This window comes from Berghia stephanieae, chromosome 1 (assembly GCF_034508935.2).
Source record: "Berghia stephanieae isolate SIO BIC M18660-M18661 chromosome 1, UCSD_Bste_1.3, whole genome shotgun sequence".
Lineage (NCBI taxonomy): Eukaryota > Metazoa > Mollusca > Gastropoda > Nudibranchia > Aeolidiidae > Berghia > Berghia stephanieae.
In genome coordinates this window covers 129,115,978-129,135,406 of record NC_088360.1, presented here as the reverse complement: position 1 = coordinate 129,135,406, position 19,429 = coordinate 129,115,978, and the positions used below count along the sequence as shown (strand labels likewise).

Here is a 19,429-nt window from a genome sequence, read left to right as displayed (position 1 = left end):
ATGAGCTCTGCAATACAGTTTCGAGTTGTTTATGGCTATAACTACAACTAAATGAAATCAGAATAAGAAAAGTGATGGTTGCATCGTAACGAATGTGACGATTTTTCTGTGGGTGGTAAGAAGAGTTTTAAGTGTTTTGAAACTCCTCAATTGACGAATTGACATTCTGTTGTCTGTAGGGATTTTATTGTTTCAAGTCTAGAGAAGTGCACAAAAAGACGTTCCCTCTAAAAAGAAACAAATAAATTTTCTCACCCTACATCTGTTTCAGATTATTTTTCACTGTGATAAGTTGAAAGAGGACATGTTTTATTCAAAATTGAAGGGATTCCTTTTTATAAACTGGGATTTTGTACAGAATTGAATCCGGGGTTAACTTGTCGTTTTACGCGCACTATTTTATTAATAAGCTATGCATTTCTCATACCTCCAGGACTATGTCACAATCTCTGACCACAGAGCCTTTCTGGAACTTGAGCCTGAACAAAGGATCAAGGATTGAGTTAAACTCCAGGCCTGTAGGAGTAACCGAGAACCTTTCAGCTTTTGGTCTGGTGACCAACACGATGGACTTGACGCCGTGGAGGCACAGACTGGCATGACACATCCACTGGGGATTTTGCTGTAAAACAAATTATAAAACAATATTAATGGGTGAAAATACTATCTCATATTGAATGGGGTAATGCGTCAAATGAGTCTAATTATACAGAAAGTTTTGAAAACAATATTTATAAGCAATTATTTTATTTTAAGATATATAGTTGGATTTCGGGTGTTTTGAAACAAAATTTCATTCAATGTAATGAAAGATTATAGCTTCAAGCACACATTTTATGTAGTTTCAGCTGAAAAAATAATAGATCTTTTTTTTCAATAAACGTCAGAATTTGGAAACACTGAGAAGTTTGTACAAATGCTAGCAAACATTTAACTTCTCTAGGCGCAGCGTGACACAGCCGATTGGCCTTCACTTTGAATCTTGGGAGAATATGGTTCGAGCCTCACTAGCCGTGCTGTGGGGCCTTGAGCAGGCCCTAGATTACTCGAGGCACTGCACTGCGATTGGTATTCAGTATTCTCTTGCTTCGAACAATAATGGATGAGAGGAAAATTTTCACACATACATACACATACACACACATGGATGAGAGGAAAATTTTCACACATACACATACACACACACGCTCACACACACACACATACACACACACACACACATATATATATATATATATATATTATATATATATATATATATATATATATATATATATATATTATATGTATATATCCCGGGATAACTTTTGTAATATGTCTCAATATGCTGTGCAAGAATATTGTGTATCCTCATTTGGAATGCTATCTATACCTTATTCTGAGTGACAACCCGTCCTATTCTGAGTGGTGTGTGGTAATCATTTTGATTCGTCTTAATCAAAATGTCCTCATATTGTTCCGCCTTAGTGTAGACAGGGATTTGTAAAAGCAATGGTTCTTCTACGCATGCGCCGGAAATACGGAAGTCATAGACATCAGACAAAAGAAGCTCAAAGTCATCTGGTTGCGGTCCGTACAAGCTGAAATGAAATGAAATAAACATAGAATAATATACTGAGTAACACCAGCGTAAACGAAATTATTTTCAAAATATGGAACAGGAACAGGGAGCGATTAAGATAGCACGTGTCATATTAGACAATGCCAGAAATAAAATCTGTAGAATATTGACTAAGACATGATTCAACTCAGTCAACAGTGCAGATGTCGAGATACCGACCAATTTACTTAGCGAATGAAACAACATGCGTGATATTTCCCCATGCATTATACATAGGTGATGTAAGATGGTTTAAACGTATGATTAGGTTATTAGATTTGGTTTAATTACTTATAAAACCAATGGAAAGAATGCAGCTTTAAATCTCATGGTTACAAAATAAAACATTTGATATTGATACCTCAGCCTTAAATAAAAGGTCTTTAAATTCGAAAAATGATATGACAATGTCATTGCAATTATGAAGTAGTTATGGTTATAACAAACTGCTATGATTTTGAAATATTTATATCCTCCAATTTCAGAATATTTCTACATCCTAACATGATAATGTCTTCAATGTTGCATACGGCAGTTTTAGTCCAACGCAACCAGTGATAGATTGTGGCATTTCTGTGCATTGGAATACTTTTGATGCCAGTGTTTAAATGTCTGAATTAATTGTCTGTATGTGTATGTTAAGTTCGTTCCAATATATTTCAAGCTTAAACGGAACTTTTTGATTGAAGGGGAGGTGGTTGTCTGTTTATGTTTCGTGAATTTTGCAAGAAAACTGAGGTACGAATACGACGTAATGAATTACAATTTAAAGTAACCTGGTTGGTTTAACTGGGATTTTGTTGTGTTCTATATTCAATTAATTGTCAATAGAATTAGGATACCTAATGAAAACTATGCAATGTTCCGAAATTGCTTAAAATAATATTTTTACACTACGTGACATTTTATACCAGACACACCTAAAATCCTAAGCCAACACATTTCCTGTGTTCAGGCACCACCCACCTAATCATCAGGCTGGTTTTTGACAGATCCAGTCCAAATGGAGTTTTAATGGACAATCCAGTCTCCGTCATTCTGTAGAATGGTTTCTCCAGACCTTTAACCTTTACCCCCGATGACATTCCAATCAATCCTGTCCTTTTATCTTCATACCACTTCCAATTCTTAAACATCACGTATACCCACCTGTATTCTGGTACGACCCTCCTGACCATCAGGCTGGTTTTGGACAGACCCATTCCAGATGGGGTTTTAATGGTGAGTCCCGTCCCTGCCATTCTATAGATAGTGTCCGCTTGGAGCGTCAGGTGTTCTATGGACACATTGCTGCAATAGGTGGGAAAAACACATCATATTAGTAGATGCCATTTGAGAAAGTGAAAAAAACAACTCCTCCATAAAAGTTGTCATACCAAGCCATTTTTGTAGGTTGGGGGGGGGGGGGGGGTGTCGGGGGGGTGTCGGAGGGGTTCCAATATTCATATACAAGACTGAAACAATAAATTATCCAAAACGTTAAGATACGAATTTAAAGTAGATAACTGATGTGAATAAATAAATTCCCTTAATTTATATATGTCGAAATTCATAGTTATCTCAGAAAGACCCATATATCCCATGCATTAATCGCAGTGCAAGACTTCAAAGTGAGCAATAGGAGTTAATATCTTCCTTTAGTAGTAAAAAGAGATGCCATTCCGCCTACAATAAAAATGTCCAATGACAGAATCATGATGGCATTACATTCATTACAAAAACATTTACAAGCTTTCTCTTTTTTTCCTTTGTTCAGTGCTGATTTCAGTGACAAAAATTTTTAAAAAGAGAAACATTTTAAACAGTTGCCTTTAAGCCCCCCTTTTTTCACTGCATTAACCCAACTTTTAGAGCAATGAATTTAATGGGCTATCATTGCTACTCGAGCTAAATTATGAAGAATGGAAAACTGCACCTGTTTGTTTCACCACACACCAAGACTCTCAATGACATTACATTGATTGGAGGAAATTCCTCTTCTGACTACAACAAAATCGCTGATTTTCGTGGATCCGAGAAAAATCATCGGAATTGTTTGTTTTCACTTCCAATCATTGTGAAGCTTAAGATTAAAGCCTTACCCGGTTTTCAGTCCCCTGATTATCAGATCTGTTTCTTTCAGGGACTTTTTAATGGCTTTGCTTTGAGCCAGGCTGTTTGGACTTTCACTATCCTGAAAAAAAAAACGAATCCATAGTGAGAACGAAATTGGATGGGTTGTTAAATTGGTCCAAAAAATTTTGATAAAAATATTAAAAAATATAAAACCTTTTTAGCGCATGTCAATAAATTGCCCATGCTTACATGCGTTTCACAACGTTTCCTTTCTTGTCATCAGACTGTATGGAATCTTATTTCCATTTCAAACAGTACAAATGGCCCATGAATCATCCTTGTTGCACTAACACCTTTTCATTTGTCAATTCTTATAACCAGGTATCTTTCTCACTTGTGTCGAGTGGATTAATTGTGCAAAGTGCCTTGCCCGGGGATACAACACCGAGACACGGTACTCTTAAGTCGCCAACGCAATAGTAAACAATGCGTACCCTCAGTGATTTGACTGAAGGACAAACCTGCAATAAATGGATGGTTGGTTTGAATGATTTAGTAGCTAGATAGGGTAGAACTGAATGGATACATTACTGCAATAGACGTTGATGAAACAGCTAGAAGAGGGCTGGCTATTTGATTTAAGTTCAAAGTATATTTCAAGGAATTTGCCAATAAAAATCATAAATCAAATCAAATTTACAAAAGCAACAATAGAAAAAGATAAAGAAACAGAAAGAAAAGGAAAGGAGAAGAAGTATAATAAGAATGACACATGTTAATAAATCTCAATACACATTTTATGTGCATTTCTTGAAGAGGGGCTGGGCTGTTGACAGATAGGAAGGGATAGACTTGATGGCCGTGGTCTGTAACAACACGGCAGCACAAGATTTATTTAATAATTGATTGATGGATATATTGTTTAATTAACTAATTGAACAATTGATTGATTGATTAATTGATCGATTGATTGATTAATTGATTGATTGATTGATTTATTGATTGATAGTCGACATACGACACATAGATTCATAGATAATTTGTTGATTTGATTGATACCTTATTCAAAATGGACGCATCTCCACCACAAAACACTATAAGGTCAATGGTTTCCAAGTGAGATCGAACCACGGCATAGTGTAACGGTGTTCGTCCAAACTGGAACAACATAGTAAAAAACAGACGGATTTTAACATTTCAATACATATATACATTTTATTCAAATGGTTAGGAAATAGATAGAAATCAATATCCATCATTAAAACTTGGCAAAGGTGATCATTAAATTTTATTTAGATTAAATTTGTACCGAGATTTTAAAGCCCATTTTCTCTTCTTCTTCTCCTTCTTCTTCTTCTTCTTCTTCTTCTTCTTCTTCTTCTTCTTCTTCTTCTTCTTCTTCTTCTTCTTCTTCTTCTTCTTCTTCTTCTTCTTCTTCTGCTCAACCTCATCCTTTTCCTTTCCCTCCTCATCTGACCCAGTATGATTTTTCTTCTTCTTTATCGAAACCAAATGCCCCAGTGAGACTGTTGATATTTTATGGCTAAGAACAAAAAAGGTACTTTGCTGATAGTTTACAATTTATTTTTAGGGGTCTCGATCATTTACCCTAAATCATGATACCAACACAAAGGTTATTTCATTGTTTGTTTGTTTTTGCTCACATAATATTTTTATTTTATCTTCTTACAGTAAAACCGTCAAGAATTTGAAAAAAGTGTTTCATAGCATAATTAAGGAATATAAGCAAAGACTGCGAGAAGTGACATTTGATAAAAATATTATGTTTAATGAACTTGATAATTTAGATCATAACATACCAAATCTTGTGCGTTTGGATCGGCCCCGTATGACAACATGAGTCTGACTGCCTCATTGTCCCCCTGACCGGCCTCGTAGTGTAAGGCTGTTACACCCAACTGGAAGAAAATAGAAGATTGTGATTTCTTTGGAATTTAATCTATGTGAATGTGTTTGGTGTTGTTGAAGTAGGCGTGATTGTCAGATAAAGTGGTGTTTAGATGATGATGATGATGATGATTATGAAGTTGGTGATTGTACAATAATATATTATAGACTATGAAGTAAAATGAGAGAAAGAGGATTTGTGTGTGTGTGTGTGTGTGTGTGTGTGTGTGTGATGTGTTTGTGTGTGAGAGAGAGAGAGAGAGACACACACACAGAGATATGAAAGTAAATGAGAGAGAGAAGAGAGAGGGGGGGGAGGATTTGAGTGATGTGTGGAGTGTGTGGAAGAGAGAGAGAAGGAGGGAGAGAGAGAGAGGAGAAAGAGAAGGAGTGAAGAGAGAGAGAAGAAGGTGAGAGAGAGAGAGAGAGAGAGAGAGAGAGAGAGAGAGAGAGAGAGAGAGAGAGAGAGAGAGAGAGAGAGAGAGAGAGAGAGACATGAAATATAATATAACTTCTGACCAAATCAGCGAGATGAGTAGCCGCCCCTCTTGTCAACAGCAAATCAATAATGGTGTAATTACGGGACTTCGCCGCCACAATCAGGGGTGTCTCCCCGTTCTGGAAATGAACATAAAATGTAAACAGTAAAAGGGATAAATCTAAAAAATTCCCTGCAATCATTCTCAAGCGGAAATATGTTTATATGGTCTCTCTTATTGTCGGCCTTTGTGCAACACCGTAAAGTGAGTATAAATGGACTGTTTCATGTCAAAGATCGAGATACCTACAGCAAATTAGCCAATTTTGATTTGCAGACGAAAAAAGCATTATTTTATGGGTGAAGCAACGCCATAATGATTTAGACCAGACAAATACAGACAGTGCCCATTTCAAACGGTACTGAACGTCTTGCCAAAGACTAACAATCAACACTTAAAAACACGAGGAATTCATTCACACAAACAAATCCTCTTTCTCTCATTTTACTTCATAGTCTCTGATCTTTTTCAAGCTCTTTTCCATACAAAACAATTATGAAAGCTTTCAATAGTTGTTGACTTTACCAAGCAACTCCTTACCTCGTTTACAGAATTAACGTTGGCTCCAATGTCCAGAGAGTCCATGATGTCTGATGTACGTCCGATTTCAACCCCAGAAAACAGACGTTTGACCGCACGTTGTACAACATGGCTGTAGAGTGGATTAGAATTAATATATTATGGTGAAAAGGAAACGCAAAAGACAACTTGTTAATAATATTGAGTTGAATTATGAAAGTCTACTCATTTTTTGAATACCTTGTTGAAAGCAAGGAATAAGGAGATCAAATGACAATGGTGTCTTCATTTCATTAGTGAAAAAATCAAATGAAGTGGATATGCCCCAATTCATTGAAGTGAAGGGTGCTACGCAGCATTGTGTAACAATGTAAGAATCACTTTGTTATTTTTGTCTATTATGAAACCATTACATTATCAATTACTTGACATCACTTTACCCTTTACCATTTGTATCCCACCGTCTCAAATCGGTATTATGTCCTAATGAACAGCATGTCAGAAAATAATTTTGAAATCAAACGAAAAACAACAAGCAATGTGAGATTTTCGTATATCCTTTGTCTTCAATAAAACAAATAAACTTAATCCAAATTTCTTATTTTCACAGAAAATTTAATTTTACTCATCGAAGTTACGTTGACATAGATATTGTTCAGAGAAGGTAGATTAGTACATAAATCGGAAGTAATACACAACATTCTTCTTCTTCTTCTTCTTCTTCTTCTTCTTCTTCTTCTTCTTCTTCTTCTTCTTCTTCTTCTATTCATATTATTATTATTATTATTATTATATTATTATTATTATTATTATTATTATTATTATTATTATATTATTATTATTATTATTATTATTATATTATTAATTATTATTATTATTATTATATTATTATTATTATTTATCATATATTTTATTATTATTATTATCATTATTATTATTATTATATATTATATATTATTTATTATTATTTTATTCATATCATATTCATATTATATCATCATCATCATCATCATCATCATCATGATCATCATGATCATCATCATCATCATCATCATTATCATCATCATCATTCATATTATCATTATCATCATTTATTTTTGTATTATCATTATTAACTATAATTTGAGTAAAGGACTGAATAGAATGCTGTCAATGTCAGTACTTTTTGACAAAGTTTACGTACGAGTCATCACTGGGGTGTTTGGCGATTCTTTGTTTCTCCACTACCGAGTGTTCCTTGTTGATGGTAAGTACTTCTGATGCTGTCACACTGTACAAGTCTTCAATGCCTAAGGATGTTCGATGTTGACGGTGGCCAGCACGTGAGTCCCTGAACTATTACAGGAAAAATGAAGATATTGAGAAGTACATCACAAACCTAATATTGCTCATCACAAAATCGAACTCCTTCACGACTTGATAGTCAATTTAACGTGATCAATGCGCCTTACAACGGGTCCTTAGCCAACAGCAACAATTAACATGTGGGATGAGACATGACGTCTCTGGGGGGTTATTATATATCTTTTTTTCAACAGAGACAGCGCTGTTAACAATCAGATTCACATTTTACACCTGAGTACTGTGTGGGAATGTGCGTAACGATCCTTTTCAAAGGAATTAACATTGAGCTTTTCAGAACGGGGCTCGAACTTACTGGTCTGGTGGCGAGTGTCATACCACAAAACCACGACGCCACACATATAAACACACACAAAAAACGTTTTTGTTTGGTAACATCTGTTATCATAACATTGCAAGTTGATGGAGTTTTGGGAAATAAATAATTTACATGTGACATTCAAACACACACCCCCCTCCCCCCCCCTTCACCCACAAACAAACACACCCACAGACACAGTTTGCTGAAAAATTGGTTTGAGAGCCTAAGTCTATAAAAGGGCATTGTTCTTTATGACACATACATAACTCTAACATTTGAAACTATGGTGTTACAACGACTTGCCTCTTTTGTATCAGTCTTATACAATGTTTTAAAATGTTCTTAGCGTTTTTAAAGGCATTTTAACTCATGATTTACTTGTTATTGCCTTTCGCCATAAATGTTGTCCGACTTTGTAGATTCAACTATTTTGCAGATCAAAGAACAAATAAATTAATTTTCTGAACCGCCCTTTTGATTATTTAAGATACGAGATAATATTAGCAAATTAAAGATTACGTCCCCAACCTACAGCGATCGACAAACGACATGGAAAAAAACGAAGATATTTCCACAGTCTTTGGACAGATCATCGTTTTCTTCCAAGTCGTACGTCGACCGCTGTAGGCTGGGAATCGTTAACTTGTTATTTTATCACTCACGTCAAATTGCGACAATATTTTCATGCCCTCCTCTTCGTCCACGGCCATCAGAAAATCCCTGTCCATTGCTTTCTGGTCCACTTCTTCGGCCACTTTGAATAGGGAACATCTTAACACGCCACTGTCAAACGTCACCATCGGACCACTTCTATGCTCGCTGAATTCAACACCTAAAATGGACAAATAAAAAAGTTATTAAGTACTACACGGAATTTATAGTTACAGTTTAACCTTTATTTTTCCCCGCGTTGAAAAGAGAGTAATGATATGTTTTCTAAGCTCTATATAGCGCGATAGTCTTTCTCAGAATGAGGTCCCTGCTCCCTTGGCAGTGATTAGATAGCTGGGTCTGTTGCATCATCATAACGTTCTCTGTAATAGATAAGCGTCTTATCCAAAAGGTACCAAGCAAATGTTCTGTCTAAATAAACAATTAGAGAATATTTCCTCTATTAAAAAAAATCATTAGATCAAGTTACACAGTCAAAACTCGATGGGAAGGGGGGGGGGGGGGGGGGGCTACATCAAAACAAATGGAAAAGAGACACACAGAGATATGATAAAATTGAAAAGAATTTGGTTTTCTCATCACAAGTCCAATTAATACAAATTGTTGAAGTAAGGATGTTAACACATGTAAAGATTGAATTACGTTTGTAATCACTGCCTGTTAACATATATTGCACTCAAATTTCACGTTTTGCTATCGTGCTGTTTATGTAAGAGAGTTTGAACTTTGAACACATCGTCAAGTACCTGTTAAGTCCATTTTTAGTTTCCTGGTGCCGGCTGAGCTCATCGTTAGGATCCGGTTGATGGATTTTTCCAAAGATCTTACAGATGTTTTTGTCGTGGACAATGTGGCAACTTGGTCAGCACTGGTCACTCTTTCCTGATAAAGTAATTAACACACTTGATCACAGTAAATAAAAATAAAATAGATAAATATGAACATTTATATAGAGCATTTCCAGGGTTGCTACCATGCTTTACTTAATCCCCCAACATGCCATATGGAACCATATTTTCATTTCATACAGTACCAGTTGCCAGTTAGGCGTTAATTTAGCACTAACACTCTTACAATATCATTTACTTCCTGTAGACAGGTACTCATTAACACCCGAATTGAGTCGTGTAATGTGTGTAACGTGCCTTACCCATCGACACAACGTCGGGACCAGAATTTTTCATGTTTAAAATCGTCTGAATCTAGTGAGAAGACGAAACACCGTAACACCGAGCTTCAGAGCCACACTAAAACTTTGAAAATGTTACATCTTATTAAAGTTAATATTTCAAACTAGATAGGTTTTGGTGACACTAAATATTTGATACTAGCATCGAATGATGTACATTTCTAACGTTAATATATATCAATAATTAGTAGGATTTCAGCTATTTGTCTGTTCAAAAATTCTCTCTCTCTCTCTCTCTCTCTCTCTCTCTCTCTCTCTCTCTCTTTCTCTCTCCCCTCTTTCTTAATCACAAACTAACAAACGCATGTAGACTTTCATTTGCATAAATATAGTGTTCTCTTAACTCATTTATAAATCGTTCGCATAATGATTAAAACAATCTATTTTAAAACAAAGGCTATTCTTCATTTAATTTAAGTACTTACCCTGAATCTAATATCTGATGGGTTGATCTTTCTCTTGATATTTTTTGCCAGGACATTTGAGAGACGTGATTTGGTTTGCTGAAGGAAAGCACTACACAAAGCCACCAGCATGGTTTGGGAGTAGGAGGAACCAGCACTCTGTCCTGTCCACATGGTTGCACGACACATCACGTGGATATCTTGATCTGATAAGATGTACACGTCAGCATTTTCTTCAAAGTCTTCTCCAGTCACAAGATCGGAGCATGTAGATGGGGTGGATGTACCGATGGTGACGTTCACCAATTTCCTGAAGATGGAGATCATGACGTCACGGACAGGTTTTTCATACAGGTTGAAATCCGTCACGTCTTTGAATGTCGTGTACGTTGCGTATGAGATGTAGAAGGATCGCGGCAATCCTGGATTGTCACCGCTTGAGTTGAGATCCTGGTTTTCAAAAATCACGTTGAATCCTTTAGAAACTCCAATTTGCCATGTGAGGAAGTCATAGCTCTCCACAGGCGACGTGGTGTGTTTGGAAAGTTGATTGCCAGATTTCTTGGTATCATTTTCTGAGAATAGATCCAAAGGTTTCACAAAAGCGTCGTCAAAAGAGATGCATTTGGTGTGGGAGGAACCTGACAGGAAACCCACAGATACTGCCTCAGGTAGACTTGTTAGGAAATGCTCAACAAAACTTGACGCTATTATCAAGAACGCCTTTTCTTTGACAACGATGAGCTGAGCGTGGTCTATTGCGGAATGTCGGAGAGTTTCGTAGATGTTCAAAGTTGATATTTTGTACCAGAGTCCAAATATCCGTGTTGGTGACATTTTCAGGACTTGATTTCTGGTCATTAGTTGAAATATTGGCTTTTTCGTCCCAGGTTTTAAATAATACACAAGGACCTGGCTGACTAAAGTGAGATCTGTTAAGTTCTTGGAACTGACCCAACTGTAAATACCAGCTGGTGCATTGCAAGAACCTATAAACCAAGACTGTCTGCAAAATGATAACTTTGTAATGACGCTGTCGATGTAACCTTTGGAAATGTGCTTGAATAGGATGCTACCAAACAATTTCAATAACTCAAAGGGATGAACCATTTGACGAGATTCTAATCGGCAAAGCATTTCTAGAATGTTCTGTCCTGCCATTGGAAGATCGATAGGAAATCCAAGATTTTGCAAGAGATCTGTCAGAGCTCTGTGACGGCTAGCAGTGACATTAACAGAACCGGCCCGCCATCTTTTTGTGAGATATGAGACTTCCATTTCATTGAAGAATCTGCTGCAATCTAGAGGAGTGACAGACCAAGGTTTATGTGTAATGCTGAATGAATGAATTGTGATACTCAGAGTTCCGTCTTCGTAGGATAATCCGGCTTCTTCCTCAGTCATTGTGTTCTGAATAAAGATGGTGTTTACCGGCATTTGGAGTCTCAGCATTGATTTGTATTGGGCAGCGATCAGAGTGATGTGAGGTGCCACGGCATTTCCCACAAATGGTGTTAGAATTTTTAGTCTATTAAGAAACATAAAAGATCTCCATTTAATCAACAACGTTGGTGCTCTTGGAATCAGCACTTTTGTTCTTCTGGTTGTGGATTTCTTTGATGTGTATACGTTTGAATTACTTTCCTCATCTGGTAGGAACATACGGGTACTGTGTGAAAGACAGACTGCGACTGTGTGAAACATTTCTGTAAGAATGCTGAGTGAGAAAAGGGAAGTAATGAATTTTGGCCTGCCGTCCTCCAGAGAGAAATGCCAGACTATTTTCCCTTCATTTGGTAGCCAGATGCTGTCTTTTGCCTTAGGAAAGACGCGAATGTATTTGACTTGTATCTCTTTGACAGATTCGAATAGACTCAACATGTTCTGCAAATTGAGGAAGATCAAATTCATTTTATATTAAATTAACATTAAATATAATTGATTGTATATCTCATATACTGTACAATAATGATACTTAAGGTAGCAACAGAAGATTTGAATTTGATTTTTAAAAACGCATTGTTTATCTGATATCACAATTTCTTTTTGTGGTACAAAGTGAACCTATCAAAATGTAAATTGTCTATATATATATATATATATATATATATATATATATATATATATATATATATATATATATATATATAATGGAATGAACCTTGTAAAAATGGGCAGCCTCTTTACTAATAAAATGCAAGATATATGTATTTATCATATCATGGGTTACAGGCTACTTGGAGTAAATTCTTTAAGTGTTCTTGATTAAAAAGAAAACAAGTGCAATATAAGAAGTTATCAATCCATGTATTCATTTTATAGCATTGAATGATCAGTCCACAGATAATCTTACATTCTTCAACTCATTAGATCAATAAAATTTTGAAGCGAAAGAGAGAGACTGCACTTTTAGTCTCAAACTTTATACTACCCAAGGTCTGGAAATACGGAAATACAGTTCAATACAAACATCGACTTCATTTTGATGTCACTGAGATGAGTGTCGTTTTTAATTATGAACTCATGATCATATCATCATGAATATAAATAAATAGATAGAATCGAACAGTTATAGGGCACATTTCAATGGATTTACCGTGCTTCACAGTGTTTCATTTATTCCTCACGCAGCCCAAATGGAACCACATTTCCATTTCATACAGTACGAGTGGGATAATGTGTGTAAAATACCTTATCCAAGGAACAATGTCGGGAGCATATGTCAATGACTACTGGCACACATTACCCGTCCGAGCACTGAGAACGCTTAATATTGCTAGACTTTTTTTGAGAAGACGAGACACGGGACCACTACACCACAGAGCCACAATATTTATTTTGTTTCATTACGCAATAATAATAGTCAACTTACAGAAGATATGGGAGAGATAAACATTATATTATAAAAGTGTATACCAACCATCACAGTCTCTCGGTTGTATAAAGTCTCCACGTCCCTCAGCATTTCACCACACAGACTGACAGCATGGAGCAACCCAGCTACACGACCACAATAACCTTTGCCCCCCAAGGCCAACAGAAGTTGTCTTTGTACAATGAAATCATGGGATGCCTCAATCGTGTTCCAATCTACGGTCACTTCAAAATTCAGGCCGAAAAGTTGTTCATGGATCTGAGGTTTAAAAAATATTTAATAGAACATTTTGTCACTGATAATGAAAGCAGCACCATGTTGATGACATCATGTTTTGATAGGATCTAGTTTGATTTTGCCTCAATAAATATGTTCCTCCTACTCCTCCTCCTTCTCCTCCTCCTCCTTCTTCTTCTTCTTCTTCTTCTTCTTCTTCTTCTTCTTCTTCTTCTTCTTCTTCTTCTTCTTCTTCTTCTTCTTCTTCTTCTTCTTCTTCTTCTTCTTCTATAAGTATAAGCCTAATGGCACGCATATTTGACTAAATTGTTCTATGATTATATAATAAAGTTCTCCTGGTTCACTTTTTCCAGAAGCTTAGGCAAACAAGAGTTAATTTACTTTTTTCTGAACGTCTGGAATGACGTCATTAAGTATCCGGTCTTTGAGTCCATGGTATGGGGTCAGTTCAGTGGGGAACGAGGACGTGGACACTTGGAAGGTAGGGTCTCCTTGACTGTTTTTAGTCTTGGTCACCTGTTGGAATCATTTGTATTTTGTATCAATGGTTGTCCTATTTTGGAGGCAGCAATTTGACGGGAGATAATCATTAATGACAATGAAGTTTTGTACGAAAAGAGCGAGGAAGAGAAAGAAAGAGAGAGAGAGAGAGAGAGAGAGAGAGAGAGAGAGAGAGAGAGAGAGAGAGAGAGAGAGAGAGAGAGAATTTTTTAACAGACAAATAGCTGAAATACTAATTATTGATATATATTAACGTTAGAAATGAAGAGAGAGAGTTTCCGTTGAATTCGGGAGATGTATTCAGTCATGTTAAGCTTTTTGTTAATTTTTTTCTATGTATGTAATTTTCATTTGCCTGTATTACTGTTTGCTCAATTATTTTCCTTAATTGATTAGCCAGTGGCAATAATCAAATCCAAAATTTCTAGAAATAGAACAATTGTCATATCTTTTCTAAATGGACATTAACAGCTATTTTCTGTAAACGGAAAACGTTTAAACTATCTATAACGCTTTCCAAAAATAAAAGTAGGATTTAGGGCAAATGTATACACATCACTGCCAAATAGATTAGTGCATGATCTTCATTTAAATTCTTTAAAAATTGCTATTTGAAGGAAGTAAAACCTATATTTACATATTTGTGCAACGAAAGTTTTACTTTTCTTTATTTATTCTAGTGGTTTTTTAAAATGACATTTCGTCGTGTTCTAGGAAATCCTATTCTTGTATCTCAGGGAATCATCCATAATCAAAACCACCATCTTACTTGGACAATGTCAAGCAAGGCATTGTTTTTAAGCTCCACCCTAGCACCACTTCCAGTCGATGGCGTCACACACGACAGAACGATTTTCTCCACCTGTTCCCATGCATCCGATGTCTCAACGATATCGCCAAAATACCGCCCCAGTACAGTTTTGGACACAAGCAAAGATGTCAGCCAAGTGTCTGTGACACCCAACTCTGTAATGGCTGCCGACATGCTTTGGTGATTGACCTTGGAATTAAGAAATTCATACAATCGTTGAAAAAGCAATACGACGACGAAAATAGCCTAACTAGTGCAATTTATTAAAGAAACAAAACTAAAGAAAGGGTGCTAATGGAACAGGACAGTTGAATTCCAAGTATTGGCCATATTTCATGAATTGACTGATAACTTACTTTTCCCCCTATAATATTATAATTTCCAATTTCGATGACTATTATGATTATGGTACACGTCACATATAATGATGCTGATAAAAAAAAACAACTTTAAAAGACATTCATTGTTACATAATTATATTTCTGAGACTGATAATGAGATTAAAATCCCCTCAACGATGAAAGTATTGGCAAAGATGTGATTATGGTGATGATGATGATGATGATGATGATGATGGCGATGATGGCGATGATGATGGTGGCGATGGTGGCGATGATGATGATGAGGATGATGAGGATGAAACACACCTCAATAATTCTGCCTTTGAAAGAATGCGGCATGATGTCTCTGGGTAGAAGTGTCTCAGGGAATGAATTGACTGATGTATTTTTCAACAGGAAAACATCGACCTGGGACAGCCGTGTCTTGTCGTAGTCAATAGAATCCCTCCACTCGCTGTCTCCAATCTTGCTTTTCCCCAAATTCCATTTCACTTCTTGTGGCAAAAACGACTCGCTTTCTTCCAAAAACTGCAAACTATTCAGACTCGACGTTGATTCAAAAGCGTGTGTGATAACGTGGAAGAGTTCTTTGTGGCCAAAAGCTACAGCGACATCAAGTGCTGAATATTCACCTTTGAACTTTATCTTTGACATTTCATCTCCGCTGATTTCTAGTATTTTCTTAACGACAGACAATCTACCATATGCCACCGCGTTTATGAAATGACCAACCTTGTCACCTTTCTCAAGGGAAGGGCAAAGCTTTTCGTACATGTAACATGCGACTTCGTTTTTACCAACCTTGATCAGTTTTTCAAGAGCTTCGAATCTTGTCATCTGACTGAGAAGAAGAAACAACTCAGATTTATGACCATTGAGTGAGTACTGCATGGTAGCGAGAGTGGAATTGACTAGATCACGTGATGCACCTTGCCGAGTCCATTTATGGACGCTGTCCAGGGTGTGACTGATATTTGCTTTGTTCCCTTTGTGAGAATAAACACAGAATCCTGATTCCGTGCGATGTCGCAAGAATATATTTCTTCCTTTTCCATTCAAGGCCACTTCGTTGCCCTCCAGGTAGATTTTTGACCACCCGATACAACAGTCCAGGAGACAGAGAATACACCAGTAGGTGGTTGTGGTGTGTTCATGGTGCATCTTTTCTGCAAATCGGAGTCCGTTGAGGAAATACTTGACAGTTGCATGGTTTCCGAGTGCTATTGAAGTTGTCGCAGGAATGAGTCCATCTTTGTCTTGGGCTTGAAGGAAAGTGAAAGTTGCTTTTTCTGCAACAACCTGAATAACCTCTTCATTATTTGTTTTGGCAGCAAAGTGAAGAATAGATTCATCAGTAGGGGCGTATCGCCATTCTTCGGGGTAAAAACTATTTACAAGCAAACTCACACATTCAATATTGCACATTTCTATTGCAATGCAAAGAGGAATCTTTTTCTTCCGTTCTTTCAGGAGATAACTTGAGAGTTCAAGCTTTGGTTGTGCAGCAATCAATTTTAGAAGAATTTCTAGAGTCATATAACAGCCTGTTTGTGCACAGAGATGCAACAAAGGATAGCTGTTGTAGTCAAACATCATACATGCCAAGGCAGACTCCTGAGCCACCTCAAGGATTCCCCTGGATGCCATATCATTTCCTTGACGAACAAGAGTCACAATATCCATACTTCTACTTTTGGAACCATATGGAGACATGAGTAATGTATTGCTTTGTCCATTTGCTTTGTTTGCTTGTAGGAATCGGGTTAGCCAACTCTGAGTCATCATCGCGCCAAATCCCGTTCCCTGTAGTGCGCCAAGCTCCATCACCATCATGAATCCGAGATCTATATGTCCAAACGCCCTGGCAATATCTAAAGGTGAAAGTCCTCTTGGTGTTCTTGTATTAATCGCCTCTTCAGACCTTTTGGCAATTTCTCTGATGAGTCTATCTTTCCCGTGCATGGACGCATAGTGCATGGCCGTAAACCCATTTTCATCCGATGCATTACAATTGAATTCTGGTAAATCCAAAAACTTCATGCAAACCATACCATTCCCATGCCTGGCCGAGGCCAAAAACAACCAATGACAAGCACGGATCGTCACCAATGAAGGGGAAGCAAAATGAGCAAAGCGTAATAAATTGTCTACAATCGGTTCCATCCCTTTATCAAAGGCATAAGATATACACTGAAGTGTGTCCTCTTTAGTGGGTTTTGCTCCAGTCTCTTCCATAGTTTGCAAGATCAACGAAGCTATTACTGTATCACCTCCTTCAATTGCACAATCAAGAGCTAGTCTGGGTTTCTTGGGGAATCTACCAGGAACACCCTCTACTCTTGCATTTAGGGGCATTTTGAATAAAAGTAATCGATTCGCAACAGCTCTGTGTTTCTTTTGACACGCGATACATAGGGATTTCAACATAGCAGCCTGCATTGTAGCTGGTTTCGTATTCATCTCAGCAACACATATTGTGTTGATAAACGATATTTCACCATTGCTGGCAGCTTTGAAGATTGACTCATACCAAACGTCAGATGGATGTAAAAGGATATTATTTCGTGTATAATCTTGCACGACCATTTCTAACATCGGGAGGAGATTTTTCTTAATAGCTGCAGACAATGTGCGAGGTGCAATTTCAAGGCGGACCACACTGCCAATTTTGCTGATTATGTTCATCCTTTCCATGTATTCCTTCTCGTGCATACTCTGGAACAATCTGGATGGTGATAGTATAAACATGAGATCCAAGAAAGTTGCTCTGTGGACAACGTCTCTCTTGAAGATTTCTGTCAGTTTGGTCATGTCTGCCACGGCATCAAATACAGATTTAAAAAGTATGGCGCTTCCAGTTGCGGCCAAAGTCATCAAAAGGCGACTGCTGACCTCTCCTTTTGCTTGTTTTATTGCCATGGGAATCAAACGTTGTAGAAAATCGTCATTAATTTCAAAGTTTTCAACTGTGTCCAAAAGAGTTCCTCGAATGTAAAGACTCCTCATTTTATCCGATCTTGGAATTAGCATGACTTTGATACCTCTGATCGTTTCTTTTGCAACCGTGAACCTATTCAACAATCGCTTCAGTGTTTTATGAGTTGCTTCGAACTTATGGCGTTTCATGATCAGGTAGCAAAGAACCTCCATAAATGAGTCGTAGTCGAATGGCCCCAAACCGTTCTCAATGCAGAACTGTACAGATTCGGGATTAGAATTGACCAACGAGTAAAGGAATGGTGAAAATGTTGGCCACTTCTCCTTGTGAACGATGGCCAGAGGGCAGGCGAGAATACCTTTCAGAAGAAGGAAATTTCCAACTGAAGCAGCAGCGTGAAGCAAAGTCCCTCTATTTATTCTGGCGAAATGAACCAAAGACAAAAGATAACGCACACGTTTTTTCTTCTGAATATTTTGTTTTGCCATTTCATCGTCTTCGTCATCGTCTGGGTAATTTTTTCTCGGTGACATCGTTGTCATTTTTGCGTCTTTATCTAAAGATGGAATAAGAGTTCGGGCTGACCTTGGGGTTAAAGGAGCTCTCGGGGAAGGGAGATAACCAACACTCTCCATATCGTCTTGAATTAGACGAGTATGCTGGGTCGGTTTGGTGATCTCAATCCGCTTTTTGTTATTAACTCTTGCTGTTAGCTGGGATTTAGTTGAGCGATCCGAGAGCAGATTGTTGTTCTTTGATGCTTCTGGCTTGGTATCAGAGCAATCAGCATCGAGATAAAGATCTCTGAATATAACCGAGGCAGGGGAGATAAGGTCTGCCATTCTTGAAGAGTTGCTTCGCTTGATTTGAGTTGGAGCAAGAAAAGCTTTTTGTTTCCTTGGTTGCACAGCGGTATCCTCTCCTGGAATTTCTTCAAACATTCGTTTGTTCCACAATCCGGGGATTGATCTGTGAAGTAGCATATTTTAAGTTAACTCATTGACAAAAGGCATATATTTCTACAGTAGTACATCGAAACAATACAAATAAAAAAGCCTCAGAATAAAGAAAATATTATGAAGTCTAATTACAAAGCCTTTATATTTTCAACTTGATTTGTGGATTTTTATTTTCTAAAAATATAGACTGGTCCTCTGTCATATTGGGGTTTCTACGT

General features: G+C 37.1%; 1 protein-coding gene across 2 annotated transcripts in view; it reads right to left on the bottom strand.

Annotated features, from left to right (window-relative positions):
- Positions 1 to 19,429, bottom strand: part of LOC144963138 (uncharacterized) — a 50,198-nt gene that overhangs the window by 10,910 nt on the left and 19,859 nt on the right. For both annotated transcript variants that reach the window (XM_078896830.1, XM_078896829.1), the window contains exons 16-31: positions 15,621 to 19,221; positions 14,932 to 15,162; positions 14,043 to 14,177; positions 13,470 to 13,682; positions 10,571 to 12,433; positions 9,703 to 9,838; positions 8,947 to 9,116; positions 7,805 to 7,956; positions 6,643 to 6,754; positions 6,083 to 6,181; positions 5,476 to 5,574; positions 4,715 to 4,813; positions 3,682 to 3,773; positions 2,750 to 2,890; positions 1,373 to 1,580; positions 428 to 622 (exon numbers count right to left, since the gene is read on the bottom strand). In XM_078896830.1, coding sequence (XP_078752956.1) covers positions 428 to 622; positions 1,373 to 1,580; positions 2,750 to 2,890; positions 3,682 to 3,773; positions 4,715 to 4,813; positions 5,476 to 5,574; positions 6,083 to 6,181; positions 6,643 to 6,754; positions 7,805 to 7,956; positions 8,947 to 9,116; positions 9,703 to 9,838; positions 10,571 to 12,433; positions 13,470 to 13,682; positions 14,043 to 14,177; positions 14,932 to 15,162; positions 15,621 to 19,221 — 7,546 coding nt within the window. The remainder of the gene's footprint in view (positions 1 to 427; positions 623 to 1,372; positions 1,581 to 2,749; positions 2,891 to 3,681; positions 3,774 to 4,714; positions 4,814 to 5,475; positions 5,575 to 6,082; positions 6,182 to 6,642; positions 6,755 to 7,804; positions 7,957 to 8,946; positions 9,117 to 9,702; positions 9,839 to 10,570; positions 12,434 to 13,469; positions 13,683 to 14,042; positions 14,178 to 14,931; positions 15,163 to 15,620; positions 19,222 to 19,429) is intronic.